This window comes from Astatotilapia calliptera, chromosome 3 (assembly GCF_964374335.1).
Source record: "Astatotilapia calliptera chromosome 3, fAstCal68.1, whole genome shotgun sequence".
NCBI classification, from domain to species: domain Eukaryota; kingdom Metazoa; phylum Chordata; class Actinopteri; order Cichliformes; family Cichlidae; genus Astatotilapia; species Astatotilapia calliptera.
This window is the reverse complement of record NC_137424.1, coordinates 48,656,514-48,679,231: the sequence shown is the minus strand read 5'-3', so window position 1 is coordinate 48,679,231 and position 22,718 is coordinate 48,656,514. Positions and strand designations below refer to the sequence as shown.

At 37.1% G+C, this 22,718-nt stretch overlaps 2 protein-coding genes and 1 long non-coding RNA gene across 3 annotated transcripts; all 3 read right to left on the bottom strand.

Moving 5' to 3' along the window:
- Positions 1-256: 256 nt before the first annotated feature.
- On the bottom strand, positions 257-10,397 carry LOC113013977 (collagen alpha-1(VIII) chain-like). Its single transcript, XM_026155251.2, has 4 exons — positions 10,282-10,397; positions 1,609-1,796; positions 808-939; positions 257-534 (listed from the first exon to the last, which is right to left on the bottom strand). The coding sequence occupies exons 1-4, from the start codon at positions 10,395-10,397 to the stop codon at positions 257-259; spliced, it is 714 nt and encodes a 237-aa protein (XP_026011036.2).
- A 1,960-nt stretch (positions 10,398-12,357) lies between these two features.
- On the bottom strand, positions 12,358-15,374 carry LOC145421368 (uncharacterized). Its single transcript, XR_013902702.1, has 3 exons — positions 15,220-15,374; positions 14,022-14,241; positions 12,358-13,182 (listed from the first exon to the last, which is right to left on the bottom strand). It is a non-coding gene; the product is annotated as an uncharacterized LOC145421368 (long non-coding RNA).
- A 3,421-nt stretch (positions 15,375-18,795) lies between these two features.
- On the bottom strand, positions 18,796-21,394 carry LOC113013950 (C-type mannose receptor 2-like). Its single transcript, XM_080295601.1, has 4 exons — positions 21,361-21,394; positions 20,585-20,942; positions 20,059-20,489; positions 18,796-19,561 (listed from the first exon to the last, which is right to left on the bottom strand). The coding sequence occupies exons 1-4, from the start codon at positions 21,392-21,394 to the stop codon at positions 19,218-19,220; spliced, it is 1,167 nt and encodes a 388-aa protein (XP_080151727.1). The 3' UTR covers positions 18,796-19,217.
- Between the last annotated feature and the right edge of the window lie 1,324 nt (positions 21,395-22,718).

Sequence of the window (22,718 nt, the reverse complement as noted above, 5' to 3'; positions counted from 1 at the left end):
AACTATCTTACTAAAGATTTTTTTAAACGCTATCAAAATGCAGTTAATAATAGGCAATGCAATGAAACTCAAATCAATTAAATTAACATGAACATACATTTTAAAATTATATCAAATTCAAGAGTGATAATAAAATTAAAGCACAAAATTCTTAAGCACATTTGAATGTTACAGAAATTGGTTTGATTTGTGTGAAGCATCATATTTAAAAGAAGCTCTGGCCTCTCATCCTAAGCAGACATACATTTACTTTTTCTTACGTTTGCGTGACCAAAAAGCCACTAAAAGTTGTGTGGTCGTCTCCCCCAACATATGTGTTTGCAGCCATGCTCACATACACTTGGTCTCCTTGCTGCAGCTGCAGGAACACAGCGTTTCCTCCATTATCAGCTCCGTCGCTTTCTGTCTTATGATCAGCTGTAAAGACCGTCAACTCATTATTCTTGAAAATACGCAGATAATGTGGGTAGCTTCTTCCACCGTGATAGAAGATGGTAAAGTAATAAACACCTGCAAGAGGTGCTGTAAAGACACCTGAAGAATAAAAGAGTGTTGGTCACATCAAAAAGAAAAGGAAAAAGTAATGGAGATTTGATCATTACGTCTCATCCTTTAACTACATATAAATGTCAGATTTGTAAATTGCTGTTGAAATTTTTAATAATTAAGTTTAGTACATTTAATTTTACAATAACAATAAATATAATTTTCCAAAACTGAATTGCAAACATGTTTTTGTCTTGCACTTATATCTCTTTTACTTTGTGAAATAAAACAAATGAGCATACAGGAGGCTATAAATCTTACCTGTGACTGGACTGTAGGCACTGCCAAAGTTTGTAATTACTTTCTTATAGTCTATAATTATGTCTGTGTTGAAGGGTCCGATGTGTGCATTGCCTCTTCCTGCTGTTGCACTGAATATTATTTTGGTTCTTTCTGTGAAAATCAAATCATAAGCATAAAATTGTTGTAAATGTAGGTTCCACACTGACTGATATTGTGACTTATCTGTAAGGACACACAGACGATCAGGTGTATCAGATTTCTTTGTATCAGCAGATAAATGTGACATTTAGCTTTTAATTTGGATAATTATTATGGTATTATTAATGAGCTTTCAGATAACATGGACATTATCCGGTCTTCAAAATGTCATTGTTTTAAGCTTTTCATCTTTAATTAGACAAACAGTGTAATTAATTTTGCATTCTAATATGACAATTTAGGGTGGTCCTACCAAATTTCCAGGTTGTTAGAGAGGCATAAACTCTTTGTTTTTTACTCAGTACACGATTTCCCGATACACAATGTTTATACATTTCAATAAATCATTCCAGCTTTTTCCAATTTTTGTAAAAATAGAAACAAGGCGTGGCTCAAGATTCTTTTATTTTATTTTTTTTACAGCACTGAATTTCAGGGAGTTGATGCTCTATTGTCAGGTTTGAAAACATCAAATAAGAGCATCAACACCTTCCATCTTCCTTCCTATACTAATATTTTTGAAGATTGTTAAAGTTGAGTCAAATTAATTGTGAGTATTCAGCCACAACGAAAAAATGCTTAACAGTTTAATCAATGAAATCTCACTTCATTTTGTTTTACCTTTGCTTTGCAGCTCCAAAATTTGGTTTTCGCTGTCTTTCAGCCTGGTTACAGCCTCCTTTAGGCAGATTTCAGTTTCCTTCAGTCTTGTTTCCATAGATTTCACTTTTTCTGTCATGGCCCCAAAGTCTTTCAGGAGGTTACACATGTCAGGATGGTATGGATTTGTTTCAGTGGTATTAGCACCACTGTGGGCCAAAGTCAAGCCACAAAACAAGAAAATAGATCGTAAAATGTTAAAATTCATTTTCCAAGTTGCTTCAGCACCACTCACTCTCCAGACTCTCTGATGATTATGATCAAACTGGCTGTTTTGATGTTGTTTAATAATAAACTGTTCTCTTGTCTGCATCTTTATATCTCTTATCTGTTTGTACCAGTTGGACTCTGCAAAGCACAATCGGGAAATTGTTTTTCTACTTCCTGACACAGAGGCTTGATTGGTGGACAGTTCAAGACCTTGAACATTGTTAGGTAGGCTGTAAAAGTAACGTTTATTTGAATGGCAGAAATGCCCTGCAGAGCACAAAAGCTATGACAAGGCTTTAAGTGGTGTTTAGGAACTTTTAATCACTATAAGGTTAATCTGCTTTTTGCAACACTACAGAATTCAGCAAATCTGGTCTACATAAAATATATCACATATTATCTTATTCTCACTCTTTGGGTAATCTAGGAAGGTCAGACTCAGTTTTAGATTTATTGTTTTATGAGGTTATTTGTGTTCCTTGGAGCTCAGTTCTGTGTTGTTTGTTGTTTTGTTCGGCTAATTTACACCATTAAGCCCTGGGCCCTATTTCAGGAAGCCAGTTTAGTGCAAACTCTGAGTAAGTATACCCTGAGTTAACGAAAACTCTGGGTTTTCGGTTTCACAAAGCGAGTTTAGATTAATTCTGAGTGAGTTACTATGACGACACACTCCGTGAAGCTAACCTGCCCCCTAGCAGGTTTACTTCAACTAACCCTGACTGTCTCCGCCTCTTTGTCGGAAACCTGACTGTAGGAAGTGTCAGACATGGCGTGCTCCTTCCTTGAAGAGCCAGTAGATGTTGAAGCCCAAATTCTCCGCAGAGCTCTCCGCCGGGAGAGAGTGATTAGAGCGCGTTTGGACATTTTATCATTTCCTGATGATTTTCTGTGTGAACGTCACCGTTTTTCAGCACAATCTATAATTTATTTGAATAACATCCTCAGGCCTAATATTGCTCATGTGACACATCGCGGACATTCTCTCAGTTCTGTACATATTATTTGTATTGCACTTCGGTTTTTTGCAAACGGGAGCTTTCTGTATAATATTGGTGACGCTGAGCACGTTTCCAAGGCTACCGTCTGTCGGTCAGTCAGGAATGTTACAGTTGCACTGAAACGTCTCCTGTACACGTTTGTGGTGTTCCCCGGTCATAGACCCACAAGATTTATCAAAGAGGGATGCCACAAAATTGCAGGTATCAGGATGAACGAAACTTAATCCATGATGTGATACTTGAACTACTACTTAAAGTTTACATTTATTCCCACGGTTCCCAGGCGTGATTGGCTGTATAGATGGCACTCACATTCCAATCATTGCTCCTTCAGTAAATGAAGGAGACTATGTGAACAGGAAGTCTTTCCACAGCATTAATGTACAGGTACATAGTTCCCTGTAGCATTTCAAACTAACAAATTATTTCATTATAGTAATGGATGCTAATTTGTGTTCTCTGCACTGTGAAGATCATATGTGATGCTGCCAACATTATCACAAATGTGGAAGCCAAGTGGCCAGGCTCTGTGAGTGGTGGTGGTGGAGGACCCCCACCTGTTTTTCGGGCCTCCGCTTTTTTTTCTGTTGGCTATAACGGGTCACATTTGAGCATACAGAGTAAGCAAATATGTACTTGTAATGTGCTCAGATAATTTCAATAAGTGCTTACAGAGGGGAAATTAATGTAGCCTCTAACTGCAATTGATTTACATCGGACAAACAGACCAAGCACTATGGCTCATAATACAATTACACCTTACCTGTTTGGACTATATTTTTATATTTCATTTTTACTTGCTGCCAGGAACGTTTGGGGCCTGTTGGGTTGCACCTGCGCTCAAATCACGTCACAAAATAAAATGTATGAAATAAAAAAGAAAATAAAATATAATAAAATAACGTGTTAAATGGGTGGAAATCCCTAGATCAATGTTTAAATTAACACTCACGCATTGACTCTGTCGGCTATGTTTTGCCATGCATGCTCCCTTTCTTTTGCAGCTGAGGCTGTGTTACTTTTTTTCCGCAAAATTTGCATGTTATCGGCATATGCTGCCATCAGAATTTCGGCCTCAAGCGCTGTAAGATACATTGACCCCGCCTTCTTTCCCTCCGTCTCCATGGTGACTCGCTTAATCTGTGCTCCACTAATCAGGGCTTTATGTATCCTCGTGCGCGCGCTTAACTTGGGGTTAAAGCAACTCCGCGTTGACTGAACTACTTGTTATCAGCCTTTCTGAAACGGAATATTCCGAGTTGGACAGTTCGGGGTTACTCAACCCTGAGTATCGTTTTTCACTCTGAGTTTTCTAAACCGGCTTCCTGACATAGGGCCCTCCTCTCAAAAACTGGCAAGGGTGTAACTCTGTCTGTGAAACTGGATTTAAGAAGTAACTGTTATAGGTCCTGTGTCTTATTAAACACCATTAATTCTGTTATCAACCCTTCACCTACCCCACACTTACCAGTGTCTCCAGCCACCTGTGAAACCTTTTTACAGTTTCTTGTTAAAGATAAGATAAGCCTTTATTAGTTCCACATGTGAGAAATGTGTTGTGTCACAGCAGAAAGTGGACAGTGCAGAGTTACAGTAGCAACAATTAAGAAAAACACTGGAATAGAACAAGAGAAAAAAGAATACCATATGTCACAACCCGGCTCAAAGGATGTGACAAGTAAGTGGGAGACCGCACACAGGCTTTTAAATGCTGTCAGATATTTTAATGAAATAAAGTAAAGAAACTCAAACACAGGTGAAATTATACAACCGTCATAACTGAACATAACCAAATGAGCATAATGAGCCCCAGATGAAGAGAGACAGAGAGACAGAGGTTCAGTCAAGGTAGCTTTATAACTGGGACTGGCCTTCTCAGGTGTGCTGTATCTATAATTGGGTCAGCTCCACCAACCACATATCTGAAAGAGACAGTCAACAAGAAATCAAGGCCAGCCCACTGACACATGCTATATGCAACAGAATAAAATGCTACGTTGTTTGAAAAAAAAATGCACTTAGTGTTATTGCACATAATAATAATAATAATAATAATAATAATAATAATAATAATAATAATAATAATAATAATAATAATAATGGATTGGATTTATATAGCGCTTTTCAAGGCACCCAAAGCGCTTTATAATGCCACTATTCACTCACACACTGGTGGAGGTAAACTACGGTTGAAGCCACAGCTGCCCTGGGGCAGACTGAAAGAAGCGAGGCTGCCATATCGCGCCATCGGCCCCTCTGGCCAACACCAGTAGGCGGTAGGGTAAAGTGTTTCGCCCAAGGACACAACGACCAGGACAGAGAACCCGGGGATCGAACCGGCGACCTTCCGGTTACAGATACGCTTCCATGTGTAGATGTGTGTGTTTGGTCATCTGCAAAGTCTTTGTACTGGCAGCAGTAGGAAGGAAATACCTGCAGAGTCTCTGTGCTGCAGCCTGCCACTGAAGGTGCTGCTCAGTGCTGTCAGAGTCTCCTGCATGAGGTGGGAGATGTTGTCCAACAGAGATGACAGCTTAGCCACCATTCTCCTGTCACTCACCACCTCCACTGTATCCAGAGGGCATCCTAGAACAGAGCTGGCCCTCCGGATCAGCCTGTTCAGTCTCTTCCTGTCCCCCAGCCAAGTTGCTGCCACCCCAGCAGACCACACGTTAAAACATGGCTGAGGCCACCACAGAGTCATAGAAGGTCTTCAGGAGTGGGTCCTTCACTCCAAAAGACCTGAGTCTCTGCAGCAGGTACAGGAAAGGGCTGAGTCCAGTCCAGTTTATTGTTCAGATAAACACCAAGGTACCTGTAGCTGTCCACAGCCTCAATGTCTATACCTTGGATGTTTGTGCCTGCGGAAGTCTACCACCAGCTCCTTTGTTTTTCCAGTGTTGATCTGGAGGTAATCCTACTGGCACCAGTCCACAAAGCAGAGGCGGAGCCAGATATCTGAAACACCCGGGGCTTAGCCCAAAAGGGTGGTATGCATGTGGGATTTTCTTTTCTTTTTTTTTCTTTTTTTTTTGGGGGGGGGGGGGTAGAAATGACTAAAAGATTAATTGTCTCTGTTTTGAGTTTTGTTCAAAAAAGAGTGACTTCATATAGGGAAAAATATATATCACATGTGCAGGACACCTTAAACTAGTTTTTTAATTAAGCAGCAAGGCAGAACAAGGTCAGGGCTGTATCAAGACACGAGGACTAAACCCCAATTCAACCAGACCCAGAACTGATCCAGAATTAAAACAGGACTACAACAGTTCAATATCAGGACTACTTAGGATTTAACCAAGACAGAACCACAATCAGAACTAGATGATAGGAGCACTAAAAATCATCATAGACCTGCACTATCTTCTACCAAAGTACAATATTTAGACTGAGAAAAGTTTATATAATTATTTAGCCTTGTTGTGCAAACAAGCCTGCATAACTTAATAAATACAGAATTTGAAAAATAACAAAACAAAAGTTTACTCTAAATTGATGTTGTACAGTAAAAATGTTTTATGTTTTCTCCCTAAAGTGTAAATATCTGGTTACAAATGTGAATATCCTGCTGTGTACTGAAATCCCTCTTGTTTTGCATAGAAATATACTGAACAACATACAAAGCATAATATATAAAATAACATTTACCTGAGTTTTTTCTTTGAAAGAAGCCTCTAATGTCCATTCTTATATTTCAGTACATAACTGAAACCGATTTAGTCGGGGAGGGTAAGAACTGAAAATATGAAATAAACACACGTAAGCTAAGACTCTCTAAAAAAAAATAGCATTGTTGTTGTTCGGCTTTTCATTTCGCCATTTGTTGATTCACTTGAAGAGCAAGTAACGTAATATTGGTCAAGTGATCAGTTTGATATCAATCTTTGGTGATTCACCGTCATATTTACATTATTTGTACCGTATGAATGATTTGCTTTGGTACCTGGTCAAACTTAAGCTCTCCTTAGTATGGCTGGCTCCGTCTCTCCAACAGCGCACTCACAAGCAGCAGCTGCCCCGCCCCCTCGCTCAGTCGCTTAGTGCCTGAGCTCGGATCATACCAATATCAGGGGGGATTCACGCACAGTCGTAAATTCCCACAGTGTGCACTATGTGCTTCGAATATTGTGTGTACTTTTTGTTTTATACAGTTGTCAGCCAGGCATCTAACTATGAAAAAATTACACTCCAAAAGACCCCGGGCTTCTGACAAAACAACCCGGGCTTAAGCCCAGTAAGCCACCCCCACGCCCCGCCCCTGCCACAAAGTCTTGCGACAGTTCTCTGTACTCCCTGTCATCCATGTCAGTGATGAGGCCGACTATTGCAGAGTCATCAGAGAACTTCGGGAGGAAGCATCATCCTCTCCAATGCCGGGTTGGTAGGCAAACTGAAGTGGGTCCAGTGATGAGCTCACCAGGGGCTGAAGCTTATGATCCTTCTGTTCCCGCGTTTTCCTCAGCTGTTTTTGATCACTTTGAGCCTGTTTCACTGTGCACTTTGGCTGAAGTAGGGCTCTCTGGAAAAGTCCAGAACTCCCATTGCAAAAAAAAAATCTGTGAGTGTTCTTTGATGGCAATTTTTCATTTGACAAACAAACAAATAAATCCTGTTGTAAAAGCCAGCTTCTTCCAGCTGAGGGCCCTTGCAAAAATTAAGAACATGTTGTCATTTGCTGACTTCAAGAAAGTGATTTATCTATTAATTTCATCCTGGCTTGATTAGTGTAATAATCTTTATTTTGGTATCAGCCAGGCTCTGCTCTCTTCTTCAGCTTGTTCAGAATGAGGTTAGGGTTAGACAGGCACTCGTGAATGAGACCATATTTCCCCAGTCTTGGCTCGTTCACACTGGCTTCCAGTACGTTATAGAATTGATTTTAAGATTTTATTGCTTGTTTTTAAGTCTGTAAATTGATTAGCTTCCCTATACCTCTCTGATCTTGTAACTAAAAATACTCCAAATAGAACTCTTAGGTCAGCTGATAAGTTGTTTCTGATTGTTCCTAGCAGCAAACTAAAACCCAGAGGAGACGAGGACTTTGTGATTGCTGCGCCTAAACTTGAATAGACTGCTTCTTCAAATTAGGACCTCTCCAAAACTCGACATTTGTAAATCTCATCTAGAAACACATCTTTACTCCCTAGCTTTTAATTGTGACTGTGTCTTGTTTTGTTCTTTTTGTGTGTATTTGTTTTCCTTTTTACTAAGTACAGCAGCTTGGTCGACCTGTGTTGTTGTTAAATGTGTTTATAAATAAACAGATTGATTGAAAGTGACCATCATGAGAGTATTCCAAAGTGGAGTGGATATTTTCTCTGATTTGTGTGTGGACATGAAGTATTTACTTTAATTTTCCATTCATTATCCAGAACGTTCTTCTACATAACAGAAAACAACAATGGGTGGGGACATGAGAACATGAGAATGTGTTCATCAGGATGGAGATAAAACTCACTAATGGCATCTAGTGGACAAATAAGATATGACAGTCTGGAAGTAATTTCTATATCATTATTATTATTAATGATAATAATTGATATTATATGTGTTATTTATATTTTAAAATCTATCTACAGATTAAAAAAATATATATATATATAAATATATATATATATATATATATATATATATATATATATATATATATATATATATATATATATATATATATATATTTGTGGTAACATCATGACAAAAAATGCACAAAATTATTTTTTTTCCTAAATGACAATTTTATTCATTTCTGTCCTTTTGATGTCATAAATATATTACACACATTATTAAATGGCATATGGTGACTCCTGAAGACCACAATATAAGAAGCCTGAGTAGCAAACAGATGGAGATGGTTACAAAAAGGATCTGTAAAACAGAGCTACAAAGAGAAGTAAACATTTTGTTGATACAGTAAGTCATGGAGAATGAACAAGACACAACAAACAAGCAGAATCCGTAATTCATCCTGTGGTATACAGTTATAGCAAACAGCATTTATAGTCAGAGCTGTGGGAAGGGAGTGCTGAAGTGTCTGTGTTTGTGTGTGTGTCTGCACAGAGGTGGAGGGGACTACCACACTCCTCTGTGCACAGCAGACAAGAATCAGCAGACAAAAAATGTTACAGATACAGAGAGTTCAAGTATTCCCGTCTTGCAACTCTTAGGACAGCAGTCAAGACATATAATTTAAGCATATTCACACAAAGTTAACTTAATATTTTAAAGTCCTGTGTGGCTTAGTGGGTAGAGCAGCCCATCTGCTAATGGCAAGGTTGGTGGTTTGATCCATGGCTCCCCTTAAACTGTGTGTCATAGATCCTGAGCCCTAAATTACCTCCTTATCCCCCAAGGCTTGAAGTATAAGAGGCAATCTGCTCAAAATGAGTAGAAAAGCACATACATACACTTATATTATTTTCTTAAGGATTAATAAAGTATTCTGATTCTGATGCATACATACACCAGTCCATGCACAACAAAGTCAAGTTCCCTGTTGCATCCAAGGGATTAATGTCAAACTACTTCTTAAAGTTACTTTCATCTAGGTGCAAGATTTTAATGCTCCCAAAAATTGGCTAAAAGCTGATTTTGAATAATGCACAACCTCCAGCTGCTGGTGTTCAGTACGTAACATCATTTGATCATAATATGTCCTAATATTTTTTTCTTAAAGAAATAACAGGAATCGTGTTCGACGTGTTTTAACAAATTGATCTTTAGAATATGTTTTGTCATTTCTGTCTTTTGCAGGTGTTTCAACAAACCCAGACATCCTAGTTCCCAGCCTTGTTTTTGTTAGTAATTTTCTGTAATTTCATTGTTCATATTGTTTCTGTAAAATCTATACATTTCCACTGTTGTATGTATGACCTATTTTTACTTTTCAAATGTTAAAATCTAGAAAAATAGTACATAAAAGATAAAACGTTTTGATGCCTCAGTCAGAGGATTTTCATTAAGGCATGTTATAGTAACAAATGTTGAAATTTGGCAGATGAAATGCCCGATGGGCAGGTAAGCAAACTAATACTGCATACCCAATCATACATATTGCCAACCACATTCAGTGCATGTGATTACTACTGCTTTTGCACAGCAGTGATAATCAAAGGATCGCTGTTTTTCTCATTTTGTTTCAGATGTGGACTGAAGTATGGAAGGATCTCACCACCAAACGAACACTCAGTTAATGAGTAGATGTGAGACTGAGACGTGACATCGTAAAAGGACACGAGACCTTCCTCATAATCTACAAACACCCCGACTTTCCGAGGTTTCTCTTTAACCGAAAGGCTCACGGGTGGTTTTTGTCAGGACTGCATATTTCTGGTCTTCATAATGTACAGTAGCCCAGCAACCGTTGTCAGGATTGATTGAGAGTTTCCCCTTGTGGTTTGCATCATGTCTCGCCAGATCCAGATCCCACCTGGTCTTTTTGCTGACCTCCACCTCCCAGTATGCCCTGCCAGAGGACAGCCTGTTGAGCCCCAGGATACTTCCAAACATATTAAACCTTTGCAGAGAATCAGGATCTTTCGACATCTTTCCACCATCTCTCACTTTTTTCCCAATTATCAGAAATTTCAAGGCTTTGGTGTGCGGTATCACATAAACATTCACAGCAATGACAACAATCTCTTGAACTGAAGCTTCTCCAGGTTTGCTCAACAGAAAAAAATGCTGGCACCATGAACATGCGGGCTGATCTGTGCGAGGGAGGAGGACGGTAGTGACGTGGCATTTTCAAACCATATCGTTTTATCCTTCTGCACTGAGAAGCAAAATTTCTGGCTTACTTACTTTTTACAAGTTAAGACAAGTCAAATAAACTGAGTTGATCAGCTTTTTGAATGAAAAGTACTGTAACTTACTTAAACTGAGTTCTAATAACAAGTTGATAAAAACTGGGTTCAGTCTACTTAATATTTTGAATAAAACAAAATATTAGATTTTACAGTGAGGTATCTGGCAAATGTCTCACAGAGAAGCAACACATATTTCAATGATGATTAAAAAAAACGTACCGACTTTGAATATTTTTACAGAATATTTTTAAACCATCTAGGCAGTGCCTCACACAGGAAACCAGGCAAACTCACTCAGCATTCAATGCTTGTCTTTACAGGAAACAAAAAGCAACAACAACAACAACATCATCTTTTCTTCCCACGAGATATGGCGGAAGAAGCGGTAATACTAGTAAACAGTAAGTATTGTGTGTACATGACAGCTGGTTATGAGATTTGATTCTTTAATAATTCCTCTTCAAGAACAGTTTCACGCTTTGAGTTTTACAGATAGAATATTAGAAAGGTGAGGGGAGTAACAATAGCTTAGTGGAACTTTAAGGCAATATTTCATTTTTCTTTAAAAGCTAATATAAATTTTCTGAAAACTAAAGGTAGTTACTGTCTAGACACAGGGATTGAGAAAATTGACAATAAAATAAAATAAATGATCAGCGACTATGGTTAAGACTGGAAGTACAATACCCGAATATATGTGTGATATGTGTCTATGATTCATACATTTTTGTGCATATAAAACTATTTTCTATAAGGTCTTTTACAAGCCTGTGCTCCCATGCACAGGTGGTGTTTTGATATATTCTCCTATCCACCACCTGTAACAGCACTCTTGCCTGACTAGAACATGTAAATATAAACTTGACCTCTTATTTACGTTTGAAGCCAACGTTGCAAAAGTGCAGAAATCCTGAGAGAAAGCAACTACAATCCAATGAATTCAAAAACAGGCTGGTAACTGAGGTGAGCAGATCGATCCAAAAATCAATAGTATTGATACCAACACTAGTATTGGTATTGGATCAATACTAGCACAACTGGGTCGATACTTGCTTTTATCATTCAAGTTCAGTATGTAGCCTGCTGAACTGTGTTAACTATTTCTTTGGAAAAAATAAACCTCAAACATGCACTATGGTCTCCAAAAGCCCAATTTCAAAACACATGAAAAGCTCAAAGGTGTGTTTTGTTGTGTTAAGTAATTATTGTGGAAAGTTACAATCACAGTGATATAGTGGTGATTAAAATGTGTTCAGAATTTGCAAATTGAGAATTCATCTTTCACTATACCTGTATTTACTTGGTATTGGATTCATACCCAAATTCCAAGTGTGGCACAGCACTACTGTGAATGAGGGAAAGTGTGAATGTTGAATGTTTTTGTTGAAATGTCCAGGAAAGTATAAACATGTTAAATGACAAGATATATGTGTTCAAATAGCGTCAATTAACGCACAGCTTCAGGTTTTTTATTTCTATTTAATTCTTCATAATTAAACAATAAGAATAAGTAGCCTGACATCCTGTAATCAGTATGAAGCGATAATTTGATGAAGCTAAAATACAATAACACAGTAAGTTTTCGTACAAAGTATCGGTATCGGACGAGTATCGGCGATACCACCCTGAATTTTACTTCTTCTCAATTTCTCAATAGTAACCACAAAACTCAAAATATGTCAACAAAAACCCACAACTCACTCAGACTGTTTATTTTGTTCATAACAAAATGACATAACAGAGCGAGTTGTTTAGGTGCCATAAAATAGAAACCAAAAACTATGTTAACTTCCAAAGAGATTTAGTTTTAATGTTAGCATATAAAATATAAAAAGTAAATAGGTTTAAAATATTTGCGGGACCGTATGGAAAAGACTGACAAATAAACACAGAGAGGATCACAACGAAGCTTAAAATAAAAACCATGCTTATAAAAGACATTGTCTTATTTATGATGGTATCATGATGAATTTTCATGCGTTTCTCTCTTTGGATAGCTGCAAATAAACTGTAGCTGAAAGTGCATTCATAAGAAATTTAACTGTTCCTTTTATATGTGCAATATAGTCACATTTTTGATTTTCTCACTGAATGCTATAGGACCAGGATTTAATGAGATAAGCAAAGGACATATAACAAATAATGATATTTAATGTAGCAAAGAGCAAAAACATACAAGGAGATTGTTTATCCAAGCAAAAAAAATAAAAATTAGCTAACCATGACAGCGTTCATCTGTTGGCTTCTGGAACACATATTTTTCAAAGTGAACAGGACGACACTGGTTTCCAACTTTGTCACAAGCCACTATCACTTTTGTTGTGCTTTTCGTAATTCTTGTAACGCTACAGCTGCTGGTGTTCACTTCAACATCATGTATCTTAAAGGTTGAGGTACTGATGCATAAGTTATCACGAACACGCCTGCCGGAGCCATTACAGATCTTCACCACACGTTTCTCATCCTTCTTCTTGATGAAGGACTGCAGAGGTCTTTCGCAGAGTCTTTCATTCTCCAAGTACCTGAAGAGTCATATCAGTGTCCTATGTTAATGTCAGGACATTAACCTTTTTTCTTTAAAAAACAAACAAAAAAAACCCCATAACATTTAAATTAATATAAATAATATCAATAATGTTATAGTTATTTTTAGTAAATGCTAAACAGCTCTTACTGGCTATTTTGTTGAGTACACCTGTTCAAAACAAATATAATCAGTCAGTCACATAGCAGCAACTAAGTGAATTTAAATATGTAATATGGTCAAGATGATGCCCTGAAGTGCAAAACAAGCATCAAAATGGTGAAGAAAGGTGATTTAAGTGGCTCAAAATGTGGTAATGTTGTGGTTGCCAGAATAACTGGTTCAAGTTTTAAAAAAAAAACAGTGCTACAGGTGTTTTCTCATACAACCATCTCTATGGTTTACAGAGAATGGTCTGAAAAAGAGAAAATAACCAGTGAGTGTCGGGTCATTGCGCAGAAATGCCTTATTTATGTCAGAGCTCAGAGGAGACTAGTCAGACTGCTCAAACTAGATTTGTGAACTAACACTGAGATCAGTGGGCTTAAATGTCCTCCATAATCACCACATCTCAATCCAATATTACCTTTGGGATTTTGGTGAAACGGGAGATTTGCATTATAAATCTGCATCCACTCTGATGCTGTCATGTCTACATGGATCAAAATCTCAGAAGAATGTTTCCAGCACCTTGTTGAATCTATGCCAAGAAGAATGTAAGCATATGGTTTGTTGAAAGCGTACTTGTGTACTGGATCCCATTGTGTTTTGCCAGTTGCACTGTTAAGGAAAAGACAGCATTCTATCGATCTACCTATCTATAAGCCTTTAACTCACATTTGCCATGCCTCCTTTGATTTTCTGTTGAAGTTTTGCTGAAGGATGTGCTTCTGAACAAATCTGTTGAATCCATTATTGTTCCAGGTCCTCTGACATGGGCGATTGTTGTACTTGTTCCGTGGGTTGGAGTTTCGGCTTGGATTGTAAACCATTGCATTCCATCCATGCAGAAGTGCGAGAGTGCACAAGATAGTCAGAAGGACAGCGTTCATTTTATCTAGTGTGTATGAAAAAAACATTGTGAGTACATTTATTCACACATTCAGAAACAATGTAATACATGTCTAACACTACAAAGGTCTGTATTAATCAACGTTTTCTTGTTGTTTTTTTAATCAAGCCATTATTTGACTATTAATCAAATTATAGACAAAGATGCTAACGTGTCATGTAACTACTAATTATAGAGCACTAAAGGTTCAGCAATAACCAGTTTTCATACATATATTTAAAGGTGGTTATATTTGGCATAAAACTTGCTGCTTCCCTTCCTCTTTTCATTCTATATAATAATAATAATAATAATAATAATAATAATAATAATAATAATAATAATAATAATAATAATAATAATAATAATAATAATAATAATAATGGATTGCATTTATATAGCGCTTTTCGGGGCCCTCAAAGCACTTTACAATACCACTATTCATTCACTCTCATATTCATACACTGGTGGAGGCAAGCTACAGTTGTGGCCACAGCTGCCCTGGGGCAGACTGTCTTTATCTAAGTGTGCATGAGTGTTGGGCTTTATGTCTTCCGCCAGTCTTTCAGTGCACATGTGTGACACAGTCACTCACAAATTATTGGAAATCCTACTGGTGCTACTGTAAAAGCTCCAGTGCTTCCCATCATTCTTCAGCAGATCATCCTGCCAGTTAAAACACTTAAACTGTAAACTTAACCATCTCAGGTATAAAGTAGTTCTTTATTGCTTATTGTGAGATTCATGTAACAAAACTGGTGGAAATAAATTAAAACAAATCCACTGTAAGTGCCCTGTAAGTCTAATATCTACTTTTTCACATCAGGGTCATCATTATCATTGTAGTGGTTTTACTAAAATGTCGGAAAATTAAAGGTTTTCAAAAGACTGTTACTGCTACTTGATAAATTATAAAAGATTGTCTTTATATGTATTGTTAAAGGCAGAAACTGTGCGTGGCGTGTGTGTGTGAAGAGGTCTTACCTGATCACATGAACTTCCTATGTTGTCAGTGTAGCTGTTTTAGTATGGAGGAGAAAAACAACTGAGGTTTGAGTCTATGAAACGTTTCCCTCTTTTAAACCAGCATCTTCTCTAGTGTGAACTATAACAACCAATCATCTCAAATTTCCACTTTCTATAAAGTATAGGTTAATGATCATTTCAAGGCAAATAAGTAATGTGTAAATGTTTTTTGACACAAACTGAGAGCACACCCTTCTGTTTCTGTAAATGAAGAAGTTCACACTTGTGTCTGGTGTTAGTGTGAAACTTTCCATTTTACACCCACAGTGGGTGGACAACAAATAAACTGAAGTATAGAAAAACAGAAAAAGAACACAAAGAGCACCGGCCACAGAGCTAAAATATTTCACTAGACTGTCATTGAACACCTTTATTATGAATCCATCATATTCCACATGATTGGCTATCAATAAGCAAAATATGGTTGAAGTGTTTTGCTTTGTACGGCATTCACAGTGAGTTACAACAAATTTAATGTGAAGTATTGAATTGTTTTTAACATGATCATGAAATAACACACGCTCACTCAAATGTATACAAGTCACATCAAATAGCAAATTCACTCATTGCACTCCTTTCTAAACTCATGTTTTATATATAGAAATAACTTTTTTTACAGCAACTAAATTCTTTTCACGAGTAACGTGTGACAGAGTCATTGTGGTAGCTATAAAATGAATTGAGTAAAAATGTCTAACATGTTATTGAAATCACACAGTAAAGTATCCTTTGCTTATCTTTTGATGTTTTGATCATTTTGTACAATTTTTAGAGCTCTTTTTAAAATCTAGTACCCGGAGCAGATTCTTCTCATACTTTACAAAGCTTTGCCTCTTCATAACACTGACACAATGTAACAATCTGTCTTATTTTTATATAAACCTGGAAAAAAATCTGACATTTTTAGGCTTTAGAAACAAGCAGAAAGCAGAAAGTCAAACTCACTGGTTACATCTAGTGGACGATTGAGGAATAACAGTCTGGAAAAACTACAAGGTCAAACATGTTTTATTGTATTATTTGAACCAACATCTTGACAAAAAATATAAAGTTGAAAAAAAAGGTTCTGTAAATGACACTTTTATTGATTTAAATACATAATATATAATGATCACAACTGTTGTGGACTTTAAATGAAAACATTTAAGAACAAGAGAAGAACTCATTCATCTTTTTACATATAAATATAATGAATAGTATTTATAGTCAGAGCTTAGAGAAGGGCCTTTAAGGAACAGTTGCTCAAGTATGTGTGTGTCTCTTGTGACTTCAAAAGCATGTCAGTCTTGCAGCTATGAGCTCTCCTAAGAAAGGGCAGACAGTACACTATAAACTTATTTACACAAAACTGTGTTTCTAAAACATTTTTGTAATTCTCACAATTATTAGGAGGTAGAGCGGGTCAATTAATTAGAAGGTCAGTAGATTGATCCCTGGCTCCTCAAACCTGTGTGTCAACGTATCTTTGGGCAAGATGCTGACACCTGAGTTGACTCATGTGCTCCCCCTGGAGGATGAATGTCAGGGTTAAAGAGCTTAGACACTGGAAAAAAAAGCACTTGTGTCAATGAATGAATGAGGCTTGTAGTAAGAAAGTGTTTTGAGCGCTCAAAGCAAGTAGAACAGCACGTTATAAGTACAAAATGGTCAAGTGCCCTTTTGTGTCAAAGGTGTTAATGTGAAATTAATTTACTGCTAAAATGTCACCTTCATCTATGCATGATGATAATGGTTGACATGTGACATGGCACTCAGAGGTTTTGGCTTCAAATTTACTCATGGCATTTACAAAGGACATTCTTCAAATTTTATCAGGGACAGGTGAGTGGGTCTCTTCTGCTTAATCCTGGAGTGTAAACACATTTTTAAATCCAAGTTGGAGAATGACCGCTTGGATGAAGTAAACACAGGGGTAATGCCAAGCAAGGGCGTAGATTTGGTATGGACGGAAGGGACATGTCCCCACAAATATCCATCGATTATTGAATGTCCCCACCAATAATTTGATCTCTTCGAATAAAGAAAAACAAAACCCATAGAAATAAATAAAAAAAGCGATCTGTCAGCGTCTCATTCACCCAGCGGTGCAGAAAGAGTTAAATTACTTCTCTACTGGAGTCCTACGTCATGTGACAAATATGGCCAATGTGATTGGCTGTGCCTTTCAGGGAGCTCTGTTTAGTTTTAGCAGCGGCAAGCCTGCGCTGCCAGGACCTGCAAGGAGGAGAGGAGGATGGCAGCAAAAAGAACCTGGATATAAGAAAGTATTTTTCAAAGAAACCTGTAAGTCCCTTAAAGTCAAGTTCACTCATAAAACCTGTCCATCATAATAACGTTACAGGCTATGCAAGGCAATACATGCCAACCCTCCCGTTTTTTCTGGGACAATCCTGAATTTCAGTGCCCCTCTTATTACTCTTTCTGGGTTGCAAAATAAACTTTTACAAATTTTTCAGGCGAGAATGTAGCTGTGCAAACTTCAAATATCTAGAACAGCAAACCCCCGGCACATCGTTTTAGGCTTTGGCCCACATCAGTCTAAAATTGTATGTAACCATGAATAACGTGTTGCCATGTCCACCAGGAGAGACTGGACAGTATAGATGTAAAACAAATATGCCAGCAGTTTACCTCAGTTAATGAGAGGAGAAGGCATGTGTGTGGCTCCTTCACATACTGGACATTGAGTTGTTGTGTGGGACACCAGTAGTCCATGTCTGTTGCTGTAACAGTAGTTCATGTTTAGAGTAAAACATCCCAGCTCACTGACTTGATCGGGGCAATAGTGCCTAAAATGTTGCATAATTTTGCTAAGAGATCTGTTACTTAGTTTTATGGACAAAAACCACCAGGTCATTCAGTGTTCCCTTAATGCTAACGTATAAGAGATGTTGGTGTAATATAACTGAAGTAATGTTGTTAAGTCCTTAAAGTCATATTCTTTTATTGTCATGACCGTATTTGAAGCCATTTTTATGTTTGTATGATACCTGATTTATATGGAATATGGTTGAAGTAAACTAAAGTATAAAATACTTAGTCAGTCATTTGTTTAATAGTAACTTAACATTATATAATTCACATATAAAACTATGAATTGTAATTTTAAATGGTTTAAAAGCATGTAGAATAGCATATGTAGGCAAGTATATTTCTCCTCTTTTTATCAAGAAAAAAAAGGAAACAGGGCAGGGTTCGGTGGTTGAATCATCCGTCCCCACCAATGCCAAAACCAAATCTACGCCCTTGATGCCAAGAGTTCTCAGGTGCATGAAGCAGTTTTTGAGAAAGTGACATTTTGTCTCATTAGGGTCGAATGGGTGAGAATTTTAAAGGATTTCCTGTATGCACCAAGAACTACTGTAAGGAGTATCGACTGTGACAGACACAGGTCATCGGTTTACAGCATGTCACTTTAAATAATACATCATTATGAAAAAAGTAGTTAAGTGGTTTTGTGAAAGTTTACAATATAAATATTCTGGTTCGTCACATTAGCTTTTAATATTTATTAACCATTAAAGACTGGAAATATTATCACAAAGGCCAGTTTATAAGTTCGTAAAGACAAAAAGATTACAAAGATGAAAAAAAAATAAACAACAAACATAAAAACTAAAACAGACTTTTTTATCTATCAACAAAAGTGTAATAATGAAGTAATGCAGCAATAATGAAGAAAGCAATTATGATATCACTGAAACGGAATGTCAAGCAGAACATGAGGAAACCATAATTACCTTAGCGAATATCAAATTTTACCAATATTGTGTCGTTTACAGCTATAGATTTGTTTTTCACTCTTAGTTGAAATTTTGCCATCACCAAAACACCCCAGTGACTCACAGCAGAGAACTACAAAATCCCAATTCACTCCAGAATGAAATCTGTAATAAATGGAGATGAGATAAATCTTACTTTGCCTCGTGTCTAAATTCTAAAATAGTTCTGAAGTCTTATTTAAAACATAAAAAATTGTATTTCTCATTGTCTCTCTGACTGACCCACTCATACTGTCCTCCTCTCATCATGCCCACAGCCCTGCCACAATCCTCAGTCTTTCCCTCTCTGCTCCACTTCTCATAGCAGACCAGCTTGTCATTGACCCAGAACCACAGATCCAGAGTGCAGGAGTAGCGCAGGCCGAGCCAGACAAAAGGACTCGAGCCATTCTTGGCTCTCACCTCCACCCATCTCTGTTGGTAAGGGTTAGTGATGGAGACCAGTCCCCTGTGAGACTCTCTGCAGTAATCCAAGGCCTCCTTCCAGGTTTTGTTTTCTTTGATCAGGATCAATTTATCTGCCATAAAGAAAAAAAACAACACATTCAGTTGAATCTAGTGAGCTGTAAACATGAGAAACTCTCTGCGCTGTTTATTTTGTTCCAATAATAAAAAAATAAAAAATAAAAAAACCTAGAAAAAGCGTGTGTGTTACTCTGCCCTCAGTAGAAAACAGTATAATAATGTTAATGAACTTTGTGCAGACAGGTCGACAACATCCTGAAATATTTATGTTTTTAAACTATTAGGAATCCAAAACAACTTCTCTCCATATTTACAGACAACAGAGACTTTAAAACGTTGGTTGAACATAAAAGTAGCTCAAAGTTATCCCACAGATATTTAAAGTCATCTGACTGTCAACTAAGTGTGTTCATGTTTATGAGATTAATTCAGCAAACATGCAGATGTAGGTGGAGGAAAAATACACAACATGTTCAGTTGGATCTTGTCAGTGATTCCAGTGATCCTCCTTTTAGAGAAACCAGTCAGACACATGTTGATAAAAACTCACCATCATAACAGAAGAAGGGTTTTTCTTTGTCACATTCATCAGAGCTCCATTTTCCTGATCTGTTTAACAGAGTCATAGCACATGTCTTGTTGCTTTGTTCATCATTGAATAACTGCATATCCCAGTATCTGAAAGAGGAATTACTCCCATCTGACCACCTCCAGCTGTCTCTGAACAGACCCATCCACACACTCATGTTACGGCTAATGAACAGAGCCTTCATTTCTTCTCCATCTACCTGATTCAGTCCACTGGCCAAGTCAGTGTGATTATATCTGCAGTAGTTCTGAGCCTGTGTCCAGTTCTTCTTCTCCTCAATCAAATACAATGTTTTATTGTCTTTTTTCTTTTCTGTAAAACAAACAGAAAAACACACAAAGACATCCCTCAATAATTTCTCACCTGAAATTCTGTCTGTCTCTATCTTCTCACTTCACAATTATGTGATTGCATTATATTTTTATATCATGATATTATAATAATATTTAATATTATTCATATCTCCTCACCATCATAGCAGATGAACCACATAGGATGGTGACATGAAACATCTACCAGCTTGTCTCTTTTCCTCCCACAGTTTCCAGGCCCAGGTTCAGTACCGTATCTTCCATTCAGATTCCAGCTGCTGTCATTATGAATGTATTCCACTCCTGGCAGAGACCAACGCCACGTCCTGTTTCCACCTGTGTTGTTGTTCAGTCCAATCCAGGCTTCTCCTTGATTCTGTGCAGAGTTACGGAGTCTGCTCATGTCTGTCATGTCAAACACTTTGGCCAGGTCTGTATATTTCTCTCTGCAGTATGTCTGTGCTTCAGACCAGCTCTTGTTTTCTTTAATAAAGTGGTACTCATACAGGCGGCATGTAAAGAGGCAACACTGACCTGAAATACAGAAATATGATAAACATAGTCTGACTGAAGAAATTAAATATTACAGGTTAACATCGTTACTTAAATGAGACTCTGACTGTAGTGAATGGGCAGATGTGAGAAGACTGAGTGAATCTAAGCTAAAGTATTTTATTTGCCAGTTGCATTCATACAATAGGTCCAGGTACATGGGCAATCTTGTACAGAGCTGAGAATAACAGTCAAATAAATACAAATACAAAGACACACTTACAGATATGGTATATAACAAAGTGCCTACAGAGGTATTATATAGGATTATTGATATTTTTTTCTTAACAGAATAAAATGGGGGAAAAAAACATGTCAAGTAGTTCATTTATATTCATAAATATTCTATATTCATTTTATTTAAATTAAAAAGAGTATATTTGGTAAACAATCCACTTACCCATCAAAATAAGCAGATACAGACTCCACTGCATCTTTGATCTGACAGATGAAACTGATGTTTTATTACTCAAGGAAACAAAGATTTAAACAGAACTTCTTTTTTTTCACTTTATGTCAGATGAAAGAAAAGATGGATCAATACAAGATGGTAGGAAATATGGAGTACATGTGAAAAAGACCAACATACTTAAAGAAAAATAGTGTGAACTATTATGAACCAGAACAGAAACTGTTTTTTAAATAATTCAGCAGCTCATGAACAAACTGATAAAATTAATGATATTACTAATCTTGAAAGCTCTTTTTTATTTAATGCTAGTTCATCTTTTCAGTAAGAGTTGAGGTAACATATTTTTTAGTTTTGTTTTTTTTAGTATCACACCTGATAAGATATTTCAGATATTCTCTACACATCACCTCTGCACCACATACATAAAATATATTACAGGTTTTAAACTTACATGTTATAATTTCTTCTCTATTCGGTGTGTTCACAAAGACAGCTCTCAAGTAGATATTGATATACAGTAAAGAGAGCTCTTTTTTGTCAAGGTTAGGATTTGAATATCCAAATACAAGACTGGGACTATTTCCCCTGAATGAATGATCCACTGATGAGAGGAATTTGTATATTCCAGTTATAAAAGGTGTCATTTACTTTATGAGTAAACAGGAAAAAAGGGGAAGAACGCACTGCACTACTAACTGTCCACCAAGCAAGAACCTATAAACATATTGTCCTTATCTGTGTTGCTTAATAACTTCATCCATTATCTTAAACTGGGTGTGAGGCACAGTTAGAACTTGATCTGCTCTAGAAAGTACAGGATATCACTGCTTCAGCTGCAGCTACTCAGACATCATGGCAGGAGGCTGCAACCAACAAATGAAGGCAGCAGATTGACTCATAGACCCGAATAAAGAAAACTGAATGGAATTTCTGCTCTGCTTCAAGTTTTCAGGTTTGCTTTGATTGAGATAATCATCTTGTACTTGGTGAAATGATACAGGATTCTTGGATTACCTGGATAAAATTTCAGCTTCCAACATTTAATTTTAATAAAATTGTGAATGGAGGCACACTAGACTGAGTATCTAATTTTACTTCTGCTTTTGGTTATGTGCAAATTGTAAGCAAATGCTCAGTGAAATAATGACCTTATATTTCGTGGCATGCTTTTATTATTGTTTTGTTTGTTGTTTTGACTGTGTTGCTGTATGGACTATGCAGTGGAAATGTAAAGAGTGATGATTGGTGAGAGTTTTGCCTGGGCGCCGATCCATTGGTAGTGCCTCAAGGTAATGCTTCGCGCATCTCCTCCTTCACTCAATACAGACGAATGAGAGCGAGAGCTG